The following is a 23,625-nucleotide window of genomic DNA, read 5'->3' on the forward strand; positions in this document are numbered from 1 at the left end:
ACCTTCACAATTCACACTCTTTCTACTCTCTACTTTTGCACAATCAGCTTGTCTGACTGATGACTATCATCTGGATTTCTTAGACCCTGTTGCACCCAGGTATCAGGCTACCCATGGTATTTTGTTCTGGTCCGTCTCGAACTACTCAGGGCAAGTCAGCTCACGTGATACTCTCCTATAGCAACCATTGGATGTTTCCAAATTGGTAAAAATGTACCCAGGTACCTAAGTCTCGTGTGAATTGCTATAGGCCAATGACATGATGTACATGATATTATCTCGGCGGATTTGGTCATCATATCTACTCAAAACAAGGCAACCTCAAAAGCGGCAATCCGATCCCAAACGTACAGAGGAAAACAAAACGCCAAAGTATCTGCCCATAAAATGGCCTGAGTATCTGAGCTGTATCGTGAGAGTTGCTCTAGGATATATTGAAACATCGTAATACCTGCAAAGAAACTAAAAGCGAGTAGACTAAAAAAAAGAAATGGGTATTGCGTGTGTTCAAAGTTTGGCCTTGACCTTTTCTTCTGATGCGCTGGCTTCTTCGTTGATTGAGACTGTGCGGTTGTCGGGGCTGCTACCAAAGAAGATGACTTCAACGGTTACATCGTCGCTGATCGGACGTCAGTGTATTCTGTCTTGGTATGTTTTACGAAGGGAATTATTGGCTTACCGATATCGCCGAGAATAGGGACTAGGAAGAGTTAACAAGGCGCAAAGCATGTCCTTGTCCTTTCCACCCATTGCGTTGCGGACGAGATGTGTGGCCGCATTCTTGTCCTCTACAACGAAGCGGCTGGCGGCACCTGAAATGTCGTACTGCTGTTGACGGATGGGGCGGCGCTGGCCATCCGTGCTTGTCTCTTTCGGTGTTTCCACAGGCAGCTGGTTTTGTTGGGAGCTGAAGAGGCTCTTTACCCAGCTCTTGTTGCCCGCTCCAGTTTGCTGCTCTTCAATCCATTGTCCGACCAGACCGACAACTTCTTCGTTGCTCAGCATTTCCCAGAGGCCGTCGGTCGCGAGGACAACAAAGTCCCCTTGACTGGGATCGATCTTTGTAGTCGTGATAATGGGCTCAGCGGTGACATAAGGCGGCGTCTTTAGTAAGGGGTGCGGAGTACGACCAAAGAACTGTCGCTTGATCTTTTCCTGCGTCTCCTTGCTCCATTTGTAGAATGCATCTCCGAAGGAGCGGCTGGGCTCTAGCTGGCCAAGAATGCGGCCATTACGCACCACATTGGGCTCGCCTGGGTGTTCTTCGCGCAGTCGCTTCATTTCAGAGGGCGTACCGCCAGTTTGATCTTCCGAAAGTGCTGTCGCTGACCATTTCCCGTTCGCACCGCGGCGGCCTAGAACGGCCCGGGAGTCGCCGGCGCAAGCAACCTTCAGGTCATTGTTTTGTGAGTCGTAAAATGCAAGTAGAGCACAGGAGCCAGAGAGAGCAGGGGCAAGTAATTCGGCGGCGGCGCGGCGCGAGTTGGATTTTAGCACCTTGTCGACGCTGCTGTGAACAATATCGTCATCCAACCGGACAAAACCCTGCTTGATAGCGGCATCAACGGCCGCGGATGTTGGCACTAGGAGCGAGGGGTCCAATGACGCAGACTTGTAGGTGCTGTTTAGTTCTCGAGCGACGTAGGAAATGAGTACGTTGCGCAGCTTAGCAGAAGTTGTCCAGCCACTGAAGACGAAAAGTTAGCGCCAAAAAATACTTTGTAGTTCTGCAGAACTTACGAGTGACCATCAAACACTGCCCAGAACATCCAGTCGCTGCTGGACTGCCCTTCGCTCGCCGCAGCTGTGGTTGCCGGCACCTCGACTATCTTCTCCGCATGATCGTCTTCAATTGGGGAATTACTCGGTACCTGAACGATGTCATAGCGAATAACCCCTTTACCCCGGTTGACCAAATACGATTCCTCGTTCTTCCTCAGCTTCTGCGTCGCTTGCTCGGGGGTCAGCATCTCCAGAACTCGACGATCGGAGTCGTCGGTGTTTTTGTGCAATGGCTGCTCTCCGGAGAGGGTCGCGGTATAGAACTGGTCGTTGTCTACTAAAAGTGCGCGGCGAGTAGGTTCAGCAGCGCCCTCAGCAAGGGCACTTGACGTTAATGATCGGAATTGCGAAGATGATGCTCCAGGTGCGGCGGGCGTCTGCTGGGAGCTATCCCCCTGATAAGCATACCAAGCCCCGGAGGCGACTACTGTCGATATCACTGCGACAGAGAATGTCCGTAGATGCATCGAAGACTGTAGGGAAGCGGAGAGAAAGGCAGGATGTCTGGCCGAGGTGTAGGGGCGGAGGCTAGAGTGGCTGCTTGTGAACGATAGCGCAGGCGGTTTCCTACCACCGACCCGCCATACTGGTGCACGACGAGCAGTACGAAACGCTTGAATAGCTGCACGACGCATTGAGCCAACGGTAAAAGAGAAGATAGCCTGAGAGCACGGAGGCTTTAGTCACACTGAAGCCTTGATGGAAAGGAGAAATAAGACAAGGAGATGAGGACGGGGCTGCGCTGCTGCGGTCTCGTGAGTGCGGTGAGCGGTGAGTGCAGGGCGTGGCAGAATAGTGAATGTTACTCCGCACTAAGCCCAACTTGCAGTGTCGTCATTCCCCGCAGTCAATTTTCAAGAGCTTCAGCTATTTACTCAAACAACCGCGCAGTCGAGTGGTCAGTGTTTATTTGCCCTCGAGTCCCTCTCCTTCTACTTTGACTCTCCTGAATGTCCTCCCGTGCGATCCGCAAGCTGCAAAAGCTGCAGGAACAAGAGTCGCAGCGAGCACAACAAGAAAGCCATGACTCAAGCGAAGATGAATTCGTCGCAAGACCGACAAAACCGAAATTGAACGCCTTTGATCTTCTAAATGCCGCGGATGAAGATGACGATGATGAACAGCAGTCAGATAATGAACCTGTTGAGGTAGTGGCCGAGCCGATCCTGGATGTATCCCCCACGACAACGACGGAATCCGGGAAGAAGAAAAAGAAAAAGGCAAAAAATAAGAAGAAGAAGAATGCACTGAAACAAGAGCATGCAGATGTCAAGTCAGATGATGAATTGGATGAGATTGATCGAGCGTTGAAAGAGCTAGCTGTCCAGTCGAACGGAGACATAGCCGTCGGAACCCGACAACCCACAGTTGACGATTCTTTCCCAAAAAAGCCCGAAGACCTTCTCTCTATTGAGCCCAAGGCCCTCAATGCGACGAATGAGATGCGAAAATTGTTCGGCAATGTTGTCTTGGAGAACTTTGATACGGATTCTAGCTCGGGTCGAAGGCGGGACAGGGCACGAGAAATGGTAGACCTAGGCCGCGCTTTGACGGGTAGATACAGCCCAGCAAGCCGTGGGCAGAGCTTAGGAGGAGTTACGCAGCGCCGTAACATTTTGTTCCAAGGCAAAGACGAATGGCCACGAGCTCCTAGTGGTGGTCTCGGGATGGAAGTGGTAGAATCACTTCCAAGCGGCACTACCGTCTATCGTGTCCTTCACAATGCTGCCTATCAAGATGTTCAGAGGCAGTTTGAACTTTGTGTGGAGTCCATGGATCCGCAGAGAATGATTCAACTGCTACAGTATAACCCCTATCACATCTCAACCCTCCTTCAAGTGTCGGAAATCGCGAAGCATCAAAGCGACCATGCTGTATCCGCTGACCTACTCGAACGAGCATTATTCAACTTTGGACGTTCTGCTCATTCTTCTTTTGGAAATCGGATAAAAGAAGGAAGAGCCAGACTCGACTTTCTTCATGCAGAAAATCGCGAGCTGTGGCTCGTCGGGTGGAGGTATATTGCCAACTTAGGAATGAAGGGAACCTGGAGGACTGCTTATGAATGGGCCAAGTTCCTTCTGAGCCTCAATCTGAACGATCCTTATTGCATAAGGCTCATGATTGATAATCTGGCGCTGCGTGGCAGAGAATGGCTCCATTTCATCGAACTGTGTACGCAGACGAGACTAAGTACGGAGTGGAAATATCTCCCGAACATTCAATGCTCCCTGGCGCTGGCTTATCTAAGGCTAAATAAGCCCAAGGAGTGTAGGGAGCAGCTCCGCGTTGCAATGGCTCGTTACCCATGGGTGTTTTGCAGGATCGCGCAGGAGCTGGATATCCAGCCAATCCCGAAACGCATTTGGGGTAAATTACCGCCCACTGATGGCCATGAACTGTTCACCGAACTCTACATAGTTCGTACCAAGGATTTATGGAATACTCCAGAAGTGGTTTCCCTCATCGTGGAAGTGGCAGATACACTAGCGGAGGGGGATGAGCCCATTGAGCCACCGGAGATCAGTCTTGATATTGCTCGTCATGTGGTACTCTCGGATATACCTCGCGTTACGACGCATCTGCCAACACGTTTTGTCTCTGGCCGGATTTCCGCGTCTGATCCGCTCCCACCATACGATTCAGAAGCATATCGACAGCAGTCTGACCCGACCCCGTCTTATGTGCAACAGATACCCGAGGCAGGGCGACCTCAGTGGCTTCGAAACCTTTTGGATCAACTCAACAACGGCGCCATTCACTTTCCCCGCTTCCGGGCCGGGGGCGGAGAGGAAGCCGGAGAAGATGATCCTTTGGAAGAAGGACCAATAGAAGATCATATACTACCAGCCTCTGGTCCTGAGGAGCAAGTAGTGCTCGAACAGTGGCTTCGTGGTGATGGATTGCACAGTCTTGACGCATTCATCCGCCAGTATGGTGTTGACCGGGGAAATTGGGATCTCGAGATTGACTACTCGCCACTGCATGAGTATGCAGACGCTTTGAATGCGATTGAGCCAAGCTCTGCCCGACAAAGGTTGCTGGACGGTCCGATCCGGGAAGCTCTTGGCTCAATGGTCGTAGACTTGCTGCAGGAAGAGTTGGAGTTTCTGCGGGCGGGCGGCGATGAGTGATACTCGAGCTTTCTAGGTAGCTATACGAGAGAGCTCTAAAGTTCAGGGTCGGCACTCGCTCCGACTCTCCAAGTCGGTAAGTGCCGATTTCTGCGAGTTCGTAGAATTACGGCGGCGCCGATTGGCCCTTCGAAATCCTCCACGCGATCGTCCCACGATAACTGCAGATACGTCATTATCGTGCATATTGGCTTAAACAATATAGAAAACCAGAAAGGAAAATTTCCATATATGAATATTTGCGACAAAAGACGATAAAAGGCAGTATACCCCTAGGAGCTCCCCCGCTTAGTCAAAAAGTCACTGACTCACGGCGGATCCACCCCGCAATCGGCCGTTGGAGAAGCTTCAAGGATTCCTCTTTGATGGAAATCTCTGCGGCATCAGTCCATACTACCACGTCTACTTCACATCCATGCGACTCACATTCTTTCCTATATAACCCGAGCTTTTACTCTTATCAGACGTGGACCCCCGCACAATGACGGGAGAATCAGTTCAAATAACCCCACGAGAAGCTGCATCAGGACTGCTTGGGTCAATATCATTAACCTGTTGGATATTTCTTCTGGTACGCTGACCTCCAAAGTTCCCGCTGAATAGAAACCCGCCAATGATGAAAGAAATCCTAACCTTGCTTGATTAGGTACCTCAACTCATCGAAAACTACCGCAATGGTAACGCAGAGGCCATATCCCTTCTCTTCCTCTTCGTCTGGTTCGTCGGCGACATCACAAACCTCGCCGGTAGCGCCTGGGCCGGGCTCGTCCCCGTGATTGTCGCGATCGCCGTCTACTTCTGTATCGCAGATGGCGTCTTGATCGGGCAATGTTTATACTACCGCGCTAGAAATTCGCGACGCAGCGCTGCGCTCGCCGAGCACTCTACGACCACAAACTCGGAGCCCACAACGCCGCTTTTAGGCCGGAGATCAAGTGATGCGCTTGCTGAGGCGACAGCTGGCCGGCGACGGAGAGGTTCTAGACCTTCATATAGTGCTATCCCCGGTTCCGGAGCAAATGGTGCCTCTCAAGGGCCTGATGATACGCTTGCGAAACTCGTCGAGGAGAATAGCGCAGGCCAGGGTGTCTGGTTCAAGAACATGAGCAGTGTGCTGGCGATTTGCGTGATTGGGATGGTGGGTTGGACATTCGCCTGGCAGACCGGCGTATGGAAGCCCGCGCCGCTGGAAGGTGGGAATGGGGGAGTCGATATGGCGCCCGGAGCGCAGGTCTTGGGATATATCTCTGCCGTTTGTTATTTGGGGTTCGTTCACCTTGATTTAACTCTTTCTATTGGTCTCATCTGCTGGTTTCCGAGGTTGACTGACAGGATTGTCATTTAGTGCTCGACTACCTCAGATCTATAAGAATTATTGCGACAAATCCTGCGAAGGTGAGAATCGCAGCTTTCGCATCGCGCAAATTTTGGTAGCTAACCGTCCTCATTGCAGGCCTGTCACTACTTTTCTTTATCCTCTCTCTTCTGGGTAACTTGACCTATGGTGCTGGAGTGAGTCCTCTCTTCCCTTGGACGAGTTGCGAAAGTTTTACTAAGATTGTCATAAGATCCTCTTCCATTCCACGGAAAAGAACTATATCATTACGAATTTGCCTTGGCTGATTGGTTCGTTGGGGACCATGGCAGAGGATGTCACGATCTTCGCACAGTTCCGTCTGTACGCGGTTCGCGATTCGGACGCGGCCGTGGCGTGAGGCAGAGTATATGCGGCTGACGCGATTGTATGATTGATGTTGTGATTGAGTATGAAATGTATTGTTCACTGGCGTTAGCGTGTACGTCGAGTGCTATTGCTTTGGGTTTAGATGTACGGTGAGAAAATGGAGCTTTTACTTGTTTTAGGAAAGTCCGTTTATCGGGAAAGGAAATCTAGTGCAGACGGAAACCTTTTGTTCATGGTCGCATGACAGACATCGAATAAGAGCTGGGCACCTAAGCTCCAAAAATATCAAGTAGCTGATCAACATATATCAGATAGAGATCCGAAGGCGGCCAAGCAGAGCTCGCCCGTCGACTACCATACATGTTGCCTGTCCGTCAACCATTATGCTCCCAACAGCCGAAATCCTAGCGTCATTCGATCCAGTACCTCTGCCATGACGGAGTCCATCATGCAAAGCATAGCGCCCAGTCCCAAAGATGTCCTTGTCCGTAGATTTTTCTTTTTTGCGTTTTCCCTTTTTTGATCTTCGCGCAGGTTGCGGTGTATCGAGTACAGAGAGATGTGAGAGGGCGGAAGAGAGGAAGCGAGGTCGGAAAGAAGCGAGGTGAGGAAAAGAAAAAGGAAAAATAAACGGGAAGCCGAACGGGTTGGCGAGACGCTTAGTCGAAAAGACCGAAGCCCATGTCCTCGTCGGACTCCTCCTTCTCTGTAGCCTATATGTTAGCCACTGAATCGAGACCGGATTCTTCTTCTGCTGGAATCGCTGTTTACCTTCTTCCTTCTCCTCAGCGGGAGCAGCAGCGTCACCACCAGCGGCGGGGGCAGCACCGCCAGCAGCAGCGGGAGCGGCAGCACCAGCAGAGCCGACGTTGGTCAGGAGGTCCTTGACGTCCTTGCCCTCAAGAGCCTTGGCGAAGATCGAAGTCCAGATGGGCTCAACTTCCTGGACCTTGGCAGCAGTCAGGAGAGTCTGGAGCTTGTCGGCCTATATGTTCCAGATCAATCAGCCCTTCATATTCTTTCAAGCCCAGTTTGCGCCGCCCCAAACGTCCAATCTCTCGATCAAATTCTTCATTTCCAACTCCATCACCGTATGCGACAACCCTCAATCTCCGATCACGGTTCCCTGAGCAGGGTATAACGAGGTTATACGTACGGTGATCTCAATGCCCTCATCGGCAAGGATGAGGGAGGCGTAGGAGCAGGCGAGCTCGGCGGTAGACATGGTGGTCGAGGGTTGTCGTTGGACTGTACTGGAGTCTCGAGAGGAATGGGGGGAGGAGGAAGATAAAAGGACGGATCGACTTTGAAGAGCAGCAAACTAGGCCCAAAAATTGAAGTGCGCCGCTTCGTATTTAGGGTTCGTTTAAGCACGTGACTGTATTTTCTTCTGCCTGAGGCGCTGACACGGCTGTCCGCCACCAGGCCGGATCGGGAAGGCACGTCATAGGTGGGCAGCCCAGCCTGGGAATAGTGCCCGGCTGCGGACCTGTGGTGCTCCTTTACAATCCAGTATAGAGAACTGTACTACTGCGCACTCCGTACTCCGAACCTCCGTCTCAAGCTTTTCTCTTTCCTTTTTCCCCTATTTCATCGCTGCTGCCTTATCAAGCCGCTGAACTTTATCTCTCAATATTTATCTCCGACTCGTGCTCCGTGATGGAATCCCCCGCCATCTTCACCCCGCTTGATCCGAAAGAACAGCCGATTCTGGAATCCGTACTTCGACTTCGGGATGCGCTCCTTTTATTAAAGCAGGACAAATCGTCCTATATTCGATCCCGCGATGTTCTTCCGCTCTATGAAGAAGTGATTGCAGAGGTGGAAAAGCTCAATACTTTTCGGAAAGAAAAGGATCGTCGTCTCGCACATAACCGATGTTAGTATCCCCAGGCGCAGGCATATTCCACCATAAATTATGCTGACTATAGTATCTTCGGGTACTGTACAGTGGACTACGTTCTAGACGACTGCTTTCAACTTATCTCGCTGCTATTTTTGACTGTTGGGAGGAACAACGAGGCTCCGGCAGTGTAAGTACCTCCAAGATCGAAATTGGAGACCGCCGCTAATAGAGCTATCGCATGGCAGATACTCTCTCGCAGCGACAGTACAGGTACGTTCGCAAAACACCCACTCTTCCGTCTAGTTCCCGGACGCTGACTGAGCTTGCAGCGACTCCTCGACCACTTAGAAGAAGCTGGATTCTACAGTACCAAAGACCTTAGCTCGATCACAAAGACGCTTGCGGATATGCATGAGACATTAGACCGCGGTCGGGACACCTACTCACCAGCCCTGTTGACACTCTTGGAAAGCCGTCTGGATAAATGCAAGATCAAGTTGGAGAAACTGCAGAGCGGGCTTGCCAAATTAAGCCCTGAACTTGCTTCAACGCACGAAACGCTGGTATCAATCCTCCGGTCAACCTCGGCCGTAAACACTCGCTCCAAGTTCTCTGCTTCGGAGGTCAATGGGCTTCGAGAGCAATTGAAAAAGATAGAAGATACAACAAAGGACGGCACCTTTGTGGACGCAAGCGGCAACCCATTACCAAACCAGGAAGACGTCAAAATGCTGCTGCATCGTTGTTGGCGCTGGAGTGACATAGTCCTAGAACGGTCGGTAATGACTATGTTTGTTGAGATTGCAAGAGTTGGCTAACAGTTCAACAGCGAGGGTAAGATTGATGAGCGGTTTCAAGAGCAGTATGAGCAATTACTCGATATCCGCAATCAGCTAGATAGACTCTCGGTCACGCAAGCTTGGTCTCTCCGCGAGACGGACCTGTTCGTATACCAGCGCAAGCTCGATCGGATTGACGAATCTAGAGTCAACGGCAACTTTGTCGATTTCGAGGGAAAACCAGCAGATCTTCATGCGCAGCGGGTAAGGAGCCCTTCCAAAGGCAGTTATATTAACGTGCAGGGCTAATTACCAAACAAATAGACTCTTCTCTATCTCATTAGAAGGAGTTATGCATACGTGTATGCCCTCCTTATTTCATCGGAGCCAGTCTCGGAGGCACTTCTCCCAGTCTACAACCAACTCCAGACGCTACGCCGTTGCTTGTTTGAAGTCAAAGAGTCCGGCGGCGTGTCCAGCGCGCGAGAACTCTACCCTTACAGTATGAAGGTATTGTTCAATCCAGGTCACCAGCGGTATTCTCTGTCTAACTCAATATCAGCTCAACTCAATCGACAATATGCGCGTCGACGGCAAATTCTATGTCGGCAACGATATCCCAGAGGGACAAGGCGGCGTAAACGCCTTGCTAGCGGAATGCTACGATCTCGTTTGGGAGCTGCGAGCGGCTGTAGCAGAGGACAAGGAGTAGCTGCAGCCCTTTACATTCTACCTATCTTTTTGCTCCTCCCTCTATGCTCTCTTGTTTTGTGTTTTCTTCCTTGATGTATGATGATGACCTGGGATTGGGAGGCTCGTGGTGATTTGGGCTTCTCTGAGACGGCGTTAAACAGGCGCCATAATCGTGTGGATTTCTCAGTTGTACTTTTTATTTTCTTCAATGATATCTATGGAAATGCTTTAATCTCTAATTATCTGCCCCTTGCTAAAGCTTGGCTAATTTTTTCCTCGGTTGTGTGTGCACACACATCGACAGTCGAAGGATATCATAATTAATTCAGTTTCCCCTTGCTAAGAAGGCAGTTGATAACCATATGTACTTGACACATCATTCATTGTCTAGACATGAAATTGTTAAATTGTTCAAAAGGAAAGAGTCTCGTTCGTGGTAAGAAAATCATTACATCAATCAATGAAGAGTAATTACTGGAAGTAGCTGCGGACCGCCGCCTGGTTGTCTGGGTTGACACCTGCGAGAATCTGGTCCGCATTCAGTCCTGTTGCCTGCACCAATTTCTTCGCGGCATTGGCCACACGCCCGGCGGTTTGGCCCTGGAGAGTCTCGGCCTCCAAAGCCTGTACAATATAGCCAAAGACCTTGTCTGCGTTGGACATGACCGCGGGATTTTGTCTAGTCGCGTTAGTCAAGCGGTCAAGGTTTTGTCTCAGGGATGCTACTTACTGGTCAATCAGCTGTGCTAAGAAGGAATACGCATAAGGTGCAGCCTCTTCGTCGTAGGTAATGGGCAATGTGGAAATCCAGTTGCCGGCCATCTCTGCCGCATTGGGCACCTTGCTGGCGTTGTAGTGCAAGATCTTGGCAATACTTGCGGACGCGTTCTCAGTAGCAAACACATGTTCCTCAGTCCGTGACTGGCTAAACTGTGTGACCTGGAAAAGGCTCGGAAGGCAGGCGGCAACGAACTCGCTCCATGGCGCACCACCCTTAGAAGCAGCCACTCCCACACCATAAGCCGCAGCCTGGCGGTTGGCTGCATTGGCGTCCTGAAGTCCGGCAGCCAATGGCTGCATGATATGGTCCTTGTAGCGCCATGAGTCTGGGCCACAGAACTCAAGCACGTCGTCCATGATACATAACGCCCATTGTCGCTGGGTAGGATCCTGACTTGTGATGAATGCGTCGTAGAATGGCATCAGCTGCTCCCAAGTGGAGAGGAAAGATGTGCCTTGGTTTTTGAAGATTGTGTGGAACGCCTTGTTCATATCACTGAGAAGGTTCTGGTCATCCTCTATGGCATACTCGTAATCCGGATTTTCCTCTTCGCCATCGTCGGCTTCCGCCTTTTCCTCTGCCCGCGCCTTGACTCTCAGCTGGTAATCCTCCAATGTCGACTTAGCGGATTGAATGAAGGCCTGCAGGTGCTGTTCAGATAAAGAGTTCCTGCCAACAACCTCAACGGATTCGTAGAAGCATTGATACATCTCGGCGAGTGTGTCTACGGTCGGCTCCGCACTCAGGACCTCGATAATCTTTTCGGCAACCTTGACCCACATGGCGGCGAAGCCGGCTGACTGCACGCCATGTGCCTTTTTGTATGAGTTGAGGAGCTGTGGAATTAACTTTGCTGATGACACTCGCACCGGATCGTGGAAGAAAAAAGCCAGTCCTGGGACGGCAATTTTCTCCATCGTCTCCAGCACATAGGGTTCAAAGGCAGCCTCCAGGATCTGGGCGTAGATTGTGATAAGTTCAATGGCGGTATTCTTGTCTTCCAGGGCGCTGGTCTTGATTCCAATGATCTTGCCCTTGAGTGGCACGAGCTCCCAGCCCTCATCCTGTTCCACCTGGTCGATTTGGTCCTCGTCATCGAGCAGCTGAATGTCGGCCTTGGCAGCAGCAACGGCCAAGAGCGGTGGCATAACACCAGGAAGGTAAGGAACGAAATCTTGTCCAAGAACTCGGCACATCCGTCCCCAGCAGTGAAGCAGATATTGCGATTGTGGGTCGTCGGCGTCGACAATGTTCTCTTGGATGTTTCCAAGAAGCTGAACCAGACTCAAGGCATCCTGGCCCATCTTGGCTTTGCCGACGGCCAGTGCGATAAGCGTAGCGCATTCCATGGCCTTCGCACGGAGCAGACGGTACTCCTTGGACTGCTCTTCCTTCAATACGTTGAAAAGCAGCGGCATCAGGGTTGCGTAATACTGCTCAAAAGCGGTCTCGGCAGAGTCGGCGATTGTGGCGATCGTGGACAATGCTTGTTCTTGAACATAGCGCTTTTCGCTGCGGAGGAGCTGCAGCAAGTGCTGAAGCAGATCAGCAAGGTAGGGTTCAAGAATCTTACGTTCCGCCTCCTCACAGAAGTTGACGAGCGCAGCGGCAGCATGGGCCTGAACACGAGGCTCGGCGCTGTTGAGAACTGGAATGATGTTGCTGAGCACAACTTGATGATACTTTTCTTGCATCGTACCCGCAAAATCCGTACTCATCTGGCCGAGCGCATTGCAACCAGCGTATCGAACACGTGGGTGGGGGTCCCGCAGTGCAGGAACAACAAGTTGGAGGACTTGATCTAGTTCACCAACCATCAAATCGCGACAACCTTCCGAGATGGCAGAGATAGCCATCAGTGCGGCATGGCGATCGCGCCAAGCAGACGAGGACATCATTTGAGGAATCCATGCAAAAGTCGCCGGAAGGACAACCTGGCCTCCAAGCTTGTTGGCTAGGCGATCCATGCATTGTTCACCCGCAACATGGTTAAGGTCACTTTCCTCAAGGTCGAGCTGCGGACATTAGTACCGACATAAATCGAGGCAAAGCAAAAAGAACATACATCTTCAGAAGCATTCCACTCAGAGGCATCATCATCATCCACACCAATGTCGGTCATCAGGCTCAAACACTGAGTTACCATCTCTTGCGTGAAATCGGGGTCCTTTTTGCACGTCGCAGGGGCATAGTCCGCAAAAGTTGCCATCAACTCCAAAGCATTTTGCCTGACTTGATCGCTGAGTTCTTTGTCGGCGATGACGCTGACACTAAATTTGACCAAGTTGTTGAACAAGCCCTTGAACATCTTCGGGCAGATTTCCGCCAGTTCGATCAAGGCAAGGAATGCTGATGAGAGCTCCTCGCTCTCAGAAGCCTCTTTCAGAGGAGGCAAAATGTTAAGCAGGTCGGGCATGAGCGGGAAGAACTTGGGTTGTGACTTTTTGGGGAGAGAGCGGAAGAATGAAGTGAACGCTTCTAGAGCTGCGATGCGAACCTATATGTCGTCAAAACCAGTGCTTGCAACAAGGAGCTGGATACATACCGACACAACGTCGTCTTTGATCTTCTTACCGAAAACGCCCAAAACAGCATCTTCATGAGGCTTCTCGATAATACTAGGGGTAGTTGAGAAAATGCGGAACGCGGTCTCCCGTAGACCTGCTTCAGGGGATTGACTAGCCTGGAACAGGATACCTAGTAGTTCCGGCCATTGATCGCCTAGCAAAAAAGAAAAGACCACTCGTCAGATCGAACATCTCTTGTCACCTAATCATTCAACCCCAGCATTGTGTGCATACCGTTGTCGGTGTATTGTCTTGCGATCTCAGCCACCGCGTCTCCAATCTTCCTCCGAACGTCATTCGCAGACTCATTGGTGAGGCAAGTGACCAGCTTCTGCCGGATAATCAACTTCTGCTCGCGGTTGAGAGTCGAGAAAAGCTCTTTGGCCTCGTTCGTCACGGGATCTTTTCGTGTTTTGGTCGCGATTCTTCGGAATAAAACAGCCGCAAACGAACGTGTCTATGATAAGCCAACTGATTAGAATACAAACATCGCGTTTGCTGCGGGAAAGTCTTTGACAACAGCGGCGACAAATGGTGTTGTGTTTGGGCCTCGTCTCGGAAACAACCCCTCAACACAATTCTTTCACCAGATCAAGCACTTACCATAGTACTTTCTGCGCCCTCAAGCTGCTCCGCGAGGCCCATTAACAGGACATCGGGACGGTTTTGGATCCAGTCATTATTCAGCTGCTCCTCAGCCTGAGACCGGATTGTGTTATCTGCAGTGCTCAGTCCGCTCAGCAGCTGAGAGAGGGCGGAGTGGACCTCGGGAGGCAGCAGCGACATCTCGCCTGCTGTGCTCAACCTCAAATTCCAGACCAAGAGAAAGAAAGAAGGTCAGATCGCGTTCCCAAAGGAAAGTCGGAACGCGGGCCCAGAGTTGTAAACCAAGTGGTCAAGAGTAGCGGCGGTGGTGTCGAGGATATTTTTTTGCAATTGTTTTTGGTGGGGCGGTGGGAGGTCAATCTTCAATGTACTTTCGAATTGAGGGGTTGTGTCAACGTGGTCTACCACCAGATATGAGACGAAAAGGATGTGTTTCTTAGCAGCCGAGTGAAGATAAATACTTAAAGAAGAGAGAAAAGGAGTGACCGTTCATTGAAAGGATTAAACTCGAGGCTGATGCCGGAGCGGCTCTCATTCAAGACGTCCCTTTGTGATCACGTGTTATCCTGAAAGAGTTATATGGACCTAGTCCTAAGGCCAAAATAATTGGTGCCTGAAGATAACCTTGGAATGTGACTTATCGATTGCGAGTTGCCTAGGTACTTCATGTACTCCTCAGTCAATCACCAATGTTGGCTTGCCCTTTCCCTCTGTTTTTGTCTATATCGGAAAGTCTGAGCCTCCTTTCTGATTAGTTTAATTCAAGAGGAGAAACTCCAATCTTGGACACTTGGAACTAGGCACACTATCATGTGCAAATGGCTTAAATTACCAGGGAAACATTCGAGAACGAGTGCTTTCATGTACGCCAGGCCTTGCGTACGGGTTTAGAAACATTAGACTGCAACATGATCTTTATCGTCATTTTTGGTATTGTCTTATCGAGTCCCATACCCCGAGACTAATTAAACCCTTTTCAACCCCGAAAGCGAAATCCATTCATTTCGATTGAACCGAGTAAGAGTCTCGTCACAGAAAAAGGGAAGTGTAACATTCAATGTCGTTTAAACTAATTCCATTTTTTCCCGCAACTTCCTTAGAGAGCCTTAGCGGCCTGAGGGGGGTTCAGCTTCTTGCCGTCCTTGTTGTACCTGATGCGAGGGGGAGGGGCACGGTTGCGGCGACCTTCCCGGGAGCGGACACTGTAGATAATCGTTAGTATCAGCATTGGGCGATTGTCGGTTGTGGCAACTGAGAGTGAGTCGTACCGAACGATCTTGCCGTGGATAGCGCACGAGACGCAGTACTGCAGCTTGAGGTACATCTTGGGGACGGCGTAGTCGGTGAAGACGGAGGCGTCGGAGATATCACCTATAATGAGCAGAAAGAGCCCAGGTCAGCCTCAATCTCATTCGAGATATCCAGAGCCTCCGATCCGAGCGCGTTGTTGTCACTATTCATGCCATTCTCGAGTTGTAGTCCGATCATCCTGTCCATCTCTTCCCAGTACAGCAGCGCGCGATGGATCGGAGGTTCTTGTTCGTTTGCGGTGTGAACGTACGGATGGCAGCGGACTCAACCATGTTGCGGATGGTGAATCTCTTGATGGCCTTGTCCTTGGGAGTGCAGCGGGCGCAGTTGGAGCAGCGCACGGGCTTGACGTGGCCGCGGCCGTTCTTGTTGCGACCGCTGTAAAACTGTTAGCCTATCTCATCCTTTCGTTGTTGGCGCGGCATAAAAATTGTTGCAGAATCGATTGGCCTCTTTTCTATCTCCTTCTGGATCGCTGTGACATGGGGCCGAGAATGTATTCATCGCGAGTATGTGGCGGTTTTCCATCGGCATCACGTCGCGAGGTCGATATATTGAGGTCCAAATCGTGTTGAAAAGGGAAGGGTTGCGGTCTTACTTGTTAGCCCTCTTCTTGACCATTTTGACGGATTTCTCTGTAAGTCGAGTCAGAGAATGTTAGCCAGAAGTTTGGGGGTTGAGAAGAGAGGCTGTCGTACTTGGGTGTCGGGGTTGGTTGTCGTAAAGGCTCCAGGCTCCAAACACTCAAATCTCTCAGGAGGATTTCGATCCGTGGGAGTCTCGGTAGGGTTTCAAGATTAAGCGAGTCAACGGAGTGAGTGACTAAGCCTTGGCATTGTTCTGCCAGAGTGGAGAGCACTCAGCGGTTGGCACGGAAAAACCATTCAGCGAAAGTGCGGATCCCATGATCTCATAAATAGAATAGCGTCCGCCCACGCCAATGGATTTGCGCGGTCAGCCAATACGGGGATCTTGTTTACTCTGACCAGACCTCGATGTCAGGCCACGCCAGAACAATAATGTATCGGATCAAGATCACCTGGTGTGAGCACTTGCGGCTAGATAAGATCAGAGGAAATGACCGTACTTGGAACGTATATATAGAGACTAATCGCGTGAAGGGGTTTGTGTATCTCGAGTAGATAGTTCCTCTGCTGCAAATCAAAGCCAAACTAGGCGGCGGACAACAAATAGTCGAGCTAGGCTAAAACCTCCACCAGGAACTCCCCCCTGTCCTACCCGTATCTTTCTCGTGGGCTCGCATCTTTGTCTCTCTCTCTCCGCCAGTTACTTCTCTTATTATTCCTTTCCTTTTCGCTGTTTTACTCGAGGCGGTCGATCCTCGAAAATATCCTTCATCCCCTTGTCCCTGTCGTCCTAATCTATCCCTGACTTCCTGCTCCGCCCGACATGTCGTCGACTCCAACATTCAAGGGCACGGTCAACCACAGGACTGTCGGACGAGGCAGGTTGCCTGATTTCGAGGGCAGCTCAGCATCTCACATCCCTCGACCCCGTCCCGAATCCTCCTCGACCATTACATCCCATAACACACCATCCAGCGATATCGGCAGTTCCACAATGAGTGCTGCAAGCAGTCGACAGAGGCAGAACCAGTCGAAGCGAGATGAGGTATGGACATTATCCTATGAAAATCTGGATGAAGGGCTGGATGGAATAATCTTTGAAAGAGTCTGGCTCTAATCCGCTATGCGTGTACCAGGCGATTCGACGGAAAATGGAAGCGGACCTCAACAAGAAGAGACAGACCCCAGCGAGAGCGAATCGTAGCCGTAAAGCTCCTCCCGGCACCGTTCTCGCATTGAAACCCAGCCAGGCGCTTCAAATCAAGCCCTCGACTACTATTGCAGAGGCCGCACAACTGATGGCGGCAAAGAGGGAAGACTGTGTTCTGGTGACGGATGATGACGATCGGATTGCCGGAATCTTCACCGCAAAAGACCTTGCATTTCGGGTGGTAGGAGCTGGCCTCAAGGCTCGAGAAATCACAGTTGCCGAGATTATGACCAAGAACCCCCTGTGCGCGAGAACCGATACCAGCGCTACGGATGCTCTCGATCTGATGGTTCGCAAAGGATTCCGGCATCTACCTGTTATGGACGAAAATCAGGATATCTCGGGTGTGTTAGATATTACCAAGTGCTTCTACGATGCTATGGAGAAACTGGAGCGCGCATACAGCTCATCCCGAAAGCTGTATGACGCGCTGGAGGGTGTGCAATCCGAGCTCGGCTCTAGCCAGCCTCAACAAATTATCCAGTACGTGGAGGCTCTCCGTTCAAAGATGTCGGGTCCGACACTCGAGACTGTCTTGGATGGGCTGCCTCCGACCACAGTCTCTGTCCGGACCACCGTCAGAGATGCTGCTGCGATGATGAAGGAACACCACACGACTGCTTTGCTTGTGCAGGACCAAGGGTCAATCACGGGTATTTTCACTAGCAAGGATATTGTTCTCCGTGTCATTGCTCCGGGTCTCGACCCCGCGACTTGCAGCGTCGTCCGGGTTATGACCCCTCACCCCGATTTCGCGCCGAGCGATATGAGCATCCAGGCCGCTCTCCGAAAGATGCACGGTGAGTCCCTCTATAGAACCAGTTGGAGATCAGGACTAATCATCTATAGATGGTCACTACTTGAACCTTCCCGTGATGAACGAGGGCGGCGAGATCGTTGGAATGGTGGATGTGCTTAAACTCACATATGCCACCCTGGAGCAGGTTTGTAAACATTCAGTTCAACCCACAAACCGCTATCTAACCATATTTTTAGATCAACTCCATGCAAACCCACGATGACGAGGGCCCAGCATGGAACAAATTCTGGCTGTCAATGGACCACGAGTCTGACTCCATGGTTTCTGGCAGCGCTGCCCATCAGCCCCACACCCCGCATAGGTCGATTGTTAGCCCCGAATCGCCAAAGGCTAGCTTCGATGCCCGAGATAGTGTGCTTCCGAATGAGTCTGCTTCTCATCACGGCGGAGACGAGCACTCCGAGTTCATCCACGGCGAGCCCATTCCGTTCCCCTTCAAGTTCAAGGCGCCCAGCGGCCGGGTGCACCGAGTCAACATCCTTCCTACTGCTGGTGTCGCTGAATTAGTCGCGCAAGTTACCGCAAAGCTGGGTCCCGAGGTGGAAGCCGTTGGTGGGGCGGCTACATGTGAAGATGGCACGCTCAGCAACACGGGCTACGCTCTAAGCTACGTGGACAATGAGGGAGATACAGTATCTATCACCACCGACCAGGACCTTGCCGACGCTGTGACCATCGCGCGCCAGGCTCGGAAGGACAAGGTAGACCTGTTCGTCCATGATCCATCTTTGCCTCCAGTCCTGCCTACCCCAGTTGAGCCTGCTCCTATCAAGCCGGTTGAGGTCAAGTCTCCAGTCTCCGAAGACCAACTGTCAGAAGAGCCACTCGTAGCTAAACCCCGGACGCCCCAGTCATACCCCGCCCATCCTCCCGAGGAGCAGTTCATTGCCGGTGTTCCAAATGAGCTACTGCTCCCTGGAGCAATTGTCACCTTAGCCGCTGTTATCGCAGGAGTCTTTATCCTCAGCCGCTCGACCTCGCGGTGATCGAATCTTTCAGCGCTGATTTGGCTTAAAAAGATTAGAATTATGCATCTACACCATTTTGTCTAATAACTATTATCTTGACCATGTTGTACACCCCAATAGCGCGTCCTTGTCAATTTATTTATCTTTTCTGGTGCTTCGCCGCTTGATCATAGTTTTGTCTATCAGATACCGTAGGTAGTTTGGTAATCGCATAGCCTAGTGCTTGTAAGAGTTGGGTAATCACATCATATTTCGTGGGTTCCTTCCATCTCAATCAGTCCAGCTGACCAGTATTGATGATCTATAAATCACACAAATTGTTTTAAGGGTACAAATACCCCTTCTCGAAATAGTTCCCATACATATCAACCATCCCTGTTCGCCCTTTCGGTGTCGCATTCCGCACAATTTTCACCTCTCCTTTCCAGTGGCCCTCAACATGATGGGCTATTGATGTAACAGGTCCGGGCGCGGGACTCGTCGCCCGCTGAATGGGTGATAGGGTGCTGCTGCCTAGGCCTGCGGTGTAACAGGACTGGGGCGATAGGGCTTCGCTCATACTCCGTCGCTGATAGTTTTCCCGTACGGTTTGCTCATACTGGTGTTTCATTCTGCGCCGGAAAGAAGCCAGTTCAGCCACGAGATCGACAATTGGGGCAGCTGCAGGTGTGAATGAACGATTACTAGTCGGGGAATGGGAGCTCTTATTCGCCGGCAAGCCCGTTCTGGATTGTAAAGATAGTTTTGCGGGGAATGAGGCTGCCATTTCTGAAATGTTTCTGTCTGTGTCTGGTGTGAGTGTAACCGTCTCGTTAAGCGCAGCCATAGGAAAAGGTCGCGATTGAGCAAATTCGGGAATTCCGCACTCGGTTTCGCCAAAGAAACTGAAATCGTCTGATGCCGCGGACCATAGCCGCTCTAAATCCCAGTCACCAGTAGTTGACTTCTGGTGCCCTAGCTGGGAACTAACGGATTTCCAAGCTGTCGGATTCAATGGGAGCCGTGAGTTAGTCACAGGTGTAATTTCGAGAACCAATCGGCGTAGGGAGAAGAGCGATTTTGCCCGCTCCTGTTCAGCTCTTGCCCTATCTTGTCCAGGAGGCAGGGAGTAGTCTGTGCCTGCTTTAAGAGTCGCTAGTAACGCTTCATTCGAGCATGCTGTAATGAATTGGATCAATGACTCCAATATCGGTGAGTCAGCAGGAACGTGAGACGGGACGTCTGTCAACACGAGAACCTCTAAGTTAGGGACGTGAAAGGGGTGAAGATAATGGATATAGCTTTCCCGGCCGTCTCGTCGAGGTTGCTGGGCCTTGGGTCGTTTCGCAAGTAGCTCTTGAATTTTTCGAGCTCTTGAATCTTCAAAGGACACTGGTGAGCTGCACAAGATTGGTGAGCTCGAATATACATGGCGAGATTTCAACGGGTCTAAAGCTGTGTCCTCAGAATTCGTAACATCGTTGGCTTCAGATAGAACTTCAGGCGCATAAATTGACCCTCGTCTTGGGATTAGTGGCTTTTTGTTCTTATCATGACTGTCGGGCTTTTTCGGTGACTGGGGAACTGGTGCGCTTCCTGGGAGTTCAAATACCGGATTCGTGTCCGCCGGCAGCTCATGTATCTCTGTGGACGCCGTGTCTAGTTCACTAAACCCTTCCGTTCTATTTTCTGCTGGAAGTTCGGGTAGGAAGTCTTCGGGAGGTTGAGATCTCTCATGTGGAGCAGTGGACGTACAGATAGAATGGTGTGCTCGAAAGTAGGTCAGCTTTTCTTTTGCACGCGTTCCCAGAATAGGTATCAGCTGTTCAGCACTGGGGTAAGCTTGCTGTTCGGGAATTTGGGATCCTGTTCCGCGGTTGACATGTGCGTTTGTCTCAACAGTCCCAACATCAAGTACATGAAACTGGGCTGTCGCCAAAAGACTCGCTACACCATCAACAGTGATTTGATTTTCCGCGATGTAAAGGTGCGTAATGCCCGCATTTGGCAGATCTTCGACCCAAGAACGGCCAGTCAAAGGAGTAGTTAACGCTCTCCGAAACTCCTCGTCCAACATGGGCGAACTGAGGAATTTGGAGATTGGAAGCTGATGGGGGAATTGATTCAAGAATGCTGATGCAGGGAGCGTACGACTTAGTGGGCCTTGTCTGGACGCAGCATGGCTGGGCAGCAAGAAGCAAACGCGAAGTAACGACCGTACAGCCGTGTCGGTAAACTTGTTGTTCCGCACATCGAGGTATCGAACTCTTTGCCCAATTGCGTTTGCCAGAAACTCTGCATCGATGTCCCTTAAGCCGATGCCGCGTAGCTTCAGCACCTGCAAGCGCTCGAGCTGAGAAAGTGCAGACAAAACCGTCTGGTCTTTTGCAGAGGTCGTATATGACAGGTCGAGGTATATCAACTCCGGAAACCGTATCAGGGTTTCAGCTATACCTTGGGATGTTGTATTCGGCTCCCGCTCGGCCACAAGTAGGCGGATATTGTAGGCTCGCGAGCTAGCTCCGCTAGGTACGGCACCTCTAAGAGCCATCATAGAACTATGGTCAAAGAAGGGCAACTCAGAGACTACCAATGACTGCAGACATGGCAATGACTCGAAAATCTCCCTTAACCATTCCGGCCGTGGACCGCCATATATTTCCGACAACGCTGGGGGCATATGGAGAGTATGCGTAAGCATTCGCACCTCGAGACGAGCATACTTGAGGGTTCTCCTGAACCTTGTCAAGGCGACTGTTGGTCAAGTAATGTTAATATCATCTATGTAGAAGCAGTTGCATGTGGCATACCGTAAACCTCATCATTTTCTGTGCCAAAGTGAGACGCTGGGTTCCCCCACAGAAACGGCAGAAAGACTCGGTGCCATCTCCGACAAACTAGGGTAGCGGCGCAGAGGTCACTTGAAGGGATGTACTCAGCTATTATAGCCCAAGCATCTCTGGTGGTTGCGGATTGATATGATGGAGGCACGGTATCCATCATCTAACTTTAATCGGTGATCCGTTGAATTTCCAAGTCGCAGTCGCAACACAAGAGGACATGTCGATCATTTGCTTCTGTACGTTTCAAGAGATATCGGATGCATCAACAAAATAGACAAGCAGGTGAGAGATGTTGTTGGCTAACGGGACCAAGGAGTCGGGCTATCCTCATTTTATAAGTTGGCCCCAGCATCGGTCGAAATCAATGGCACTGCCACTCCTCGTGATGGGGTGTTTCATTATCGGGCGCATCTGCCCCGACCTCTGATCGTGCCCAGGTGTTCGAGAGAGGCAACATCAACCAATCAGTAAGCAGCGCCATTGAAGTTAATGGCGATCAAGTTGAGACATGAAGCCATACTTAGATGCAATTCCATGGGAACTTGAACTCAAAGACCCGACAGAGAAATATTATGCCATACAGTACAACAACCTCGTAGAGGAAAGCAGCTTAAGAACCGTATGTACAGGTATTTTACTAATGTTGTAACGGTGAGTAAGCGCTCACATGACGTCATATAAACAAGCGCCCAATTGAACTGAGAAAGGGACTGAAAACAGATGATAAGCACCTTCAGTCAACCTCACTTCCCCTGCGAAATGGATTCCTGGCATCGTAACGTCCGACTGCTGCACCAGATTGATGAATTCCTCGACGTTGATTCCGCGCAGCCGCATAGTGTCGCGGATTTTATCGCCCTTATAGACGCCGTCCGCGAGGGCCTAAACCAGATCGATGAAGACATCCGAATTCCCGACTCTCAAATCAATCTGCATTTTCTTACCAAGCTCAAATCGCGCTCAGAATGGAGGGACTGGGCAATGACTATGCTGCGGGATAGCCGCATCAACACTTCCAATCTGACAGACTGCATGTCGTTTCGGGAGCTCGGGGATCTTGCAATCAAGCAAGAACAGAAAATCTTACATGATCGTCAGACAAAGCGCAGGAGCGGCTCTGGCGGCAATGGGCATGTTTCTCGGTTGGAAGAAGCCGCAGCGCCTCGAGCCCTCACCCAGGGCGACATCAACACGTTCGTCGTCCAGCAGATGAATCACCAGCGTGCGTCACGACGTCTCAGCCAGGACTCCAGCCGCAGCTTTCGTGGACATACCAAGCGGCCCAGCCAGGAGGAGATCAATGACTACGTTATCCGGCAGATGCGGCGAGACCAGGAGCAAGCGGCAAGGGCACGCAGCCACAGCCAGCCGGAAAGGCACAGAGCAAGCCAGCCCCATTCAAAACCGGCAACCCTACGCTGCACATTCTGCGGCGACACCTATCATCAGTCAACCAATTGCTGGCGACGATGGCGAGTGGCTGCTGAGGCCTTACAGGGGACCGCCGCCCCGAAGTTGGCTGACAATCGCAACCAGGCATCTATTCAACCACAGATCTATCTTTCAGGTCTTTCCACATTTTGATTGAGAACTGGCTTTGCATGCACATAGACATGACCTTTTTCATTATATTGTTTGTATATACTTGATGGATATAGCGAGGCGTTTCAAGAAAGCGGGCATTACTCTTCCGGTTTGTTTCGGTCAAGCATATTGAGTCCTCTATTTATGGTTGGTTACATTAATGTCTTTGAATATTTCTTGTTCCGAGTCAGTTGTATGTGGTCAGTGTCAAGTCTTCGTTTCCTCTAGTATATATATAGCTACGGGCATCGGGTAGTCGATAGCGTAGGAAAGAAAGATTGTCTCATATTGGTACAATATCTGTCTCACTTATAAAGCACAATATCGAGTTTGAACAGCTATCCCCGTACTAAATATCATAAAACTGAAGTATTCATGATATCGTTGTATATATTTATTATTTCCTATAGTACTACCCTGAGAGTACTAGGGTTGCGGGGCAGGGCCTGAT

At 50.8% G+C, this 23,625-nt stretch overlaps 10 protein-coding genes across 10 annotated transcripts; 5 read left to right on the forward strand and 5 right to left on the reverse strand.

The window, feature by feature from the left end:
- Window positions 1-218: 218 nt before the first annotated feature.
- Window positions 219-2,540, reverse strand: ptcF (type 2C protein phosphatase ptcF). Its single transcript, XM_071038587.1, has 3 exons — window positions 1,741-2,540; window positions 680-1,687; window positions 219-619 (listed from the first exon to the last, which is right to left on the reverse strand). The coding sequence occupies exons 1-3, from the start codon at window positions 2,415-2,417 to the stop codon at window positions 508-510; spliced, it is 1,797 nt and encodes a 598-aa protein (XP_070903646.1). The 5' UTR covers window positions 2,418-2,540; the 3' UTR covers window positions 219-507.
- An 89-nt stretch (window positions 2,541-2,629) lies between these two features.
- On the forward strand, window positions 2,630-5,499 carry BJX68DRAFT_140132 (transcriptional repressor TCF25 family protein). The gene has a single exon (XM_071036458.1). The coding sequence runs from the start codon at window positions 2,733-2,735 to the stop codon at window positions 4,914-4,916; it is 2,184 nt and encodes a 727-aa protein (XP_070903647.1). The 5' UTR covers window positions 2,630-2,732; the 3' UTR covers window positions 4,917-5,499.
- On the forward strand, window positions 5,158-7,080 carry BJX68DRAFT_140128 (PQ-loop repeat-containing protein). Its single transcript, XM_071036457.1, has 5 exons — window positions 5,158-5,487; window positions 5,563-6,182; window positions 6,262-6,311; window positions 6,370-6,428; window positions 6,485-7,080. The coding sequence occupies exons 1-5, from the start codon at window positions 5,398-5,400 to the stop codon at window positions 6,629-6,631; spliced, it is 966 nt and encodes a 321-aa protein (XP_070903648.1). The 5' UTR covers window positions 5,158-5,397; the 3' UTR covers window positions 6,632-7,080.
- Window positions 6,806-7,906, reverse strand: rpp1 (ribosomal protein P1). Its single transcript, XM_071038588.1, has 3 exons — window positions 7,757-7,906; window positions 7,372-7,585; window positions 6,806-7,306 (listed from the first exon to the last, which is right to left on the reverse strand). The coding sequence occupies exons 1-3, from the start codon at window positions 7,823-7,825 to the stop codon at window positions 7,260-7,262; spliced, it is 330 nt and encodes a 109-aa protein (XP_070903649.1). The 5' UTR covers window positions 7,826-7,906; the 3' UTR covers window positions 6,806-7,259.
- A 194-nt stretch (window positions 7,907-8,100) lies between these two features.
- On the forward strand, window positions 8,101-10,291 carry BJX68DRAFT_140171 (uncharacterized protein). The gene is made up of 7 exons (XM_071036459.1): window positions 8,101-8,479; window positions 8,552-8,633; window positions 8,692-8,716; window positions 8,776-9,221; window positions 9,276-9,489; window positions 9,550-9,735; window positions 9,788-10,291. The coding sequence occupies exons 1-7, from the start codon at window positions 8,260-8,262 to the stop codon at window positions 9,935-9,937; spliced, it is 1,323 nt and encodes a 440-aa protein (XP_070903650.1). The 5' UTR covers window positions 8,101-8,259; the 3' UTR covers window positions 9,938-10,291.
- A 98-nt stretch (window positions 10,292-10,389) lies between these two features.
- On the reverse strand, window positions 10,390-14,052 carry BJX68DRAFT_262229 (nuclear import receptor PSE1; the record flags this gene model as incomplete). Its single annotated transcript, XM_071044388.1, has 6 exons — window positions 10,390-10,597; window positions 10,649-12,714; window positions 12,765-13,196; window positions 13,245-13,420; window positions 13,501-13,723; window positions 13,870-14,052. 6 exons carry the CDS (start codon window positions 14,050-14,052, stop codon window positions 10,390-10,392), a joined length of 3,288 nt encoding a protein of 1,095 aa, XP_070903651.1.
- Window positions 14,053-14,692: 640 nt separating this feature from the next.
- Window positions 14,693-16,159, reverse strand: BJX68DRAFT_227028 (40S ribosomal protein eS26). The gene is made up of 4 exons (XM_071038589.1): window positions 15,782-16,159; window positions 15,434-15,561; window positions 15,141-15,243; window positions 14,693-15,074 (listed from the first exon to the last, which is right to left on the reverse strand). The coding sequence occupies exons 1-4, from the start codon at window positions 15,802-15,804 to the stop codon at window positions 14,969-14,971; spliced, it is 360 nt and encodes a 119-aa protein (XP_070903652.1). The 5' UTR covers window positions 15,805-16,159; the 3' UTR covers window positions 14,693-14,968.
- A 164-nt stretch (window positions 16,160-16,323) lies between these two features.
- On the forward strand, window positions 16,324-19,025 carry BJX68DRAFT_227030 (CBS and PB1 domain protein). Its single transcript, XM_071038590.1, has 4 exons — window positions 16,324-16,815; window positions 16,907-17,780; window positions 17,830-17,924; window positions 17,977-19,025. The coding sequence occupies exons 1-4, from the start codon at window positions 16,594-16,596 to the stop codon at window positions 18,784-18,786; spliced, it is 2,001 nt and encodes a 666-aa protein (XP_070903653.1). The 5' UTR covers window positions 16,324-16,593; the 3' UTR covers window positions 18,787-19,025.
- BJX68DRAFT_227032 (uncharacterized protein) lies at window positions 19,003-22,155 on the reverse strand. The gene is made up of 2 exons (XM_071038591.1): window positions 21,558-22,155; window positions 19,003-21,501 (listed from the first exon to the last, which is right to left on the reverse strand). Exons 1-2 carry the CDS (start codon window positions 21,748-21,750, stop codon window positions 19,091-19,093), a joined length of 2,604 nt encoding a protein of 867 aa, XP_070903654.1. The 5' UTR covers window positions 21,751-22,155; the 3' UTR covers window positions 19,003-19,090.
- On the forward strand, window positions 22,146-23,466 carry BJX68DRAFT_227034 (uncharacterized protein). The gene has a single exon (XM_071038592.1). It carries the CDS (start codon window positions 22,311-22,313, stop codon window positions 23,172-23,174), a length of 864 nt encoding a protein of 287 aa, XP_070903655.1. The 5' UTR covers window positions 22,146-22,310; the 3' UTR covers window positions 23,175-23,466.
- The last annotated feature ends 159 nt before the right edge of the window (window positions 23,467-23,625 follow it).

Source organism: Aspergillus pseudodeflectus (genome assembly GCF_044049435.1).
Source record: "Aspergillus pseudodeflectus strain CBS 756.74 chromosome Unknown BJX68scaffold_4, whole genome shotgun sequence".
In the NCBI taxonomy this organism is placed as follows: Eukaryota; Fungi; Ascomycota; class Eurotiomycetes; order Eurotiales; family Aspergillaceae; genus Aspergillus; species Aspergillus pseudodeflectus.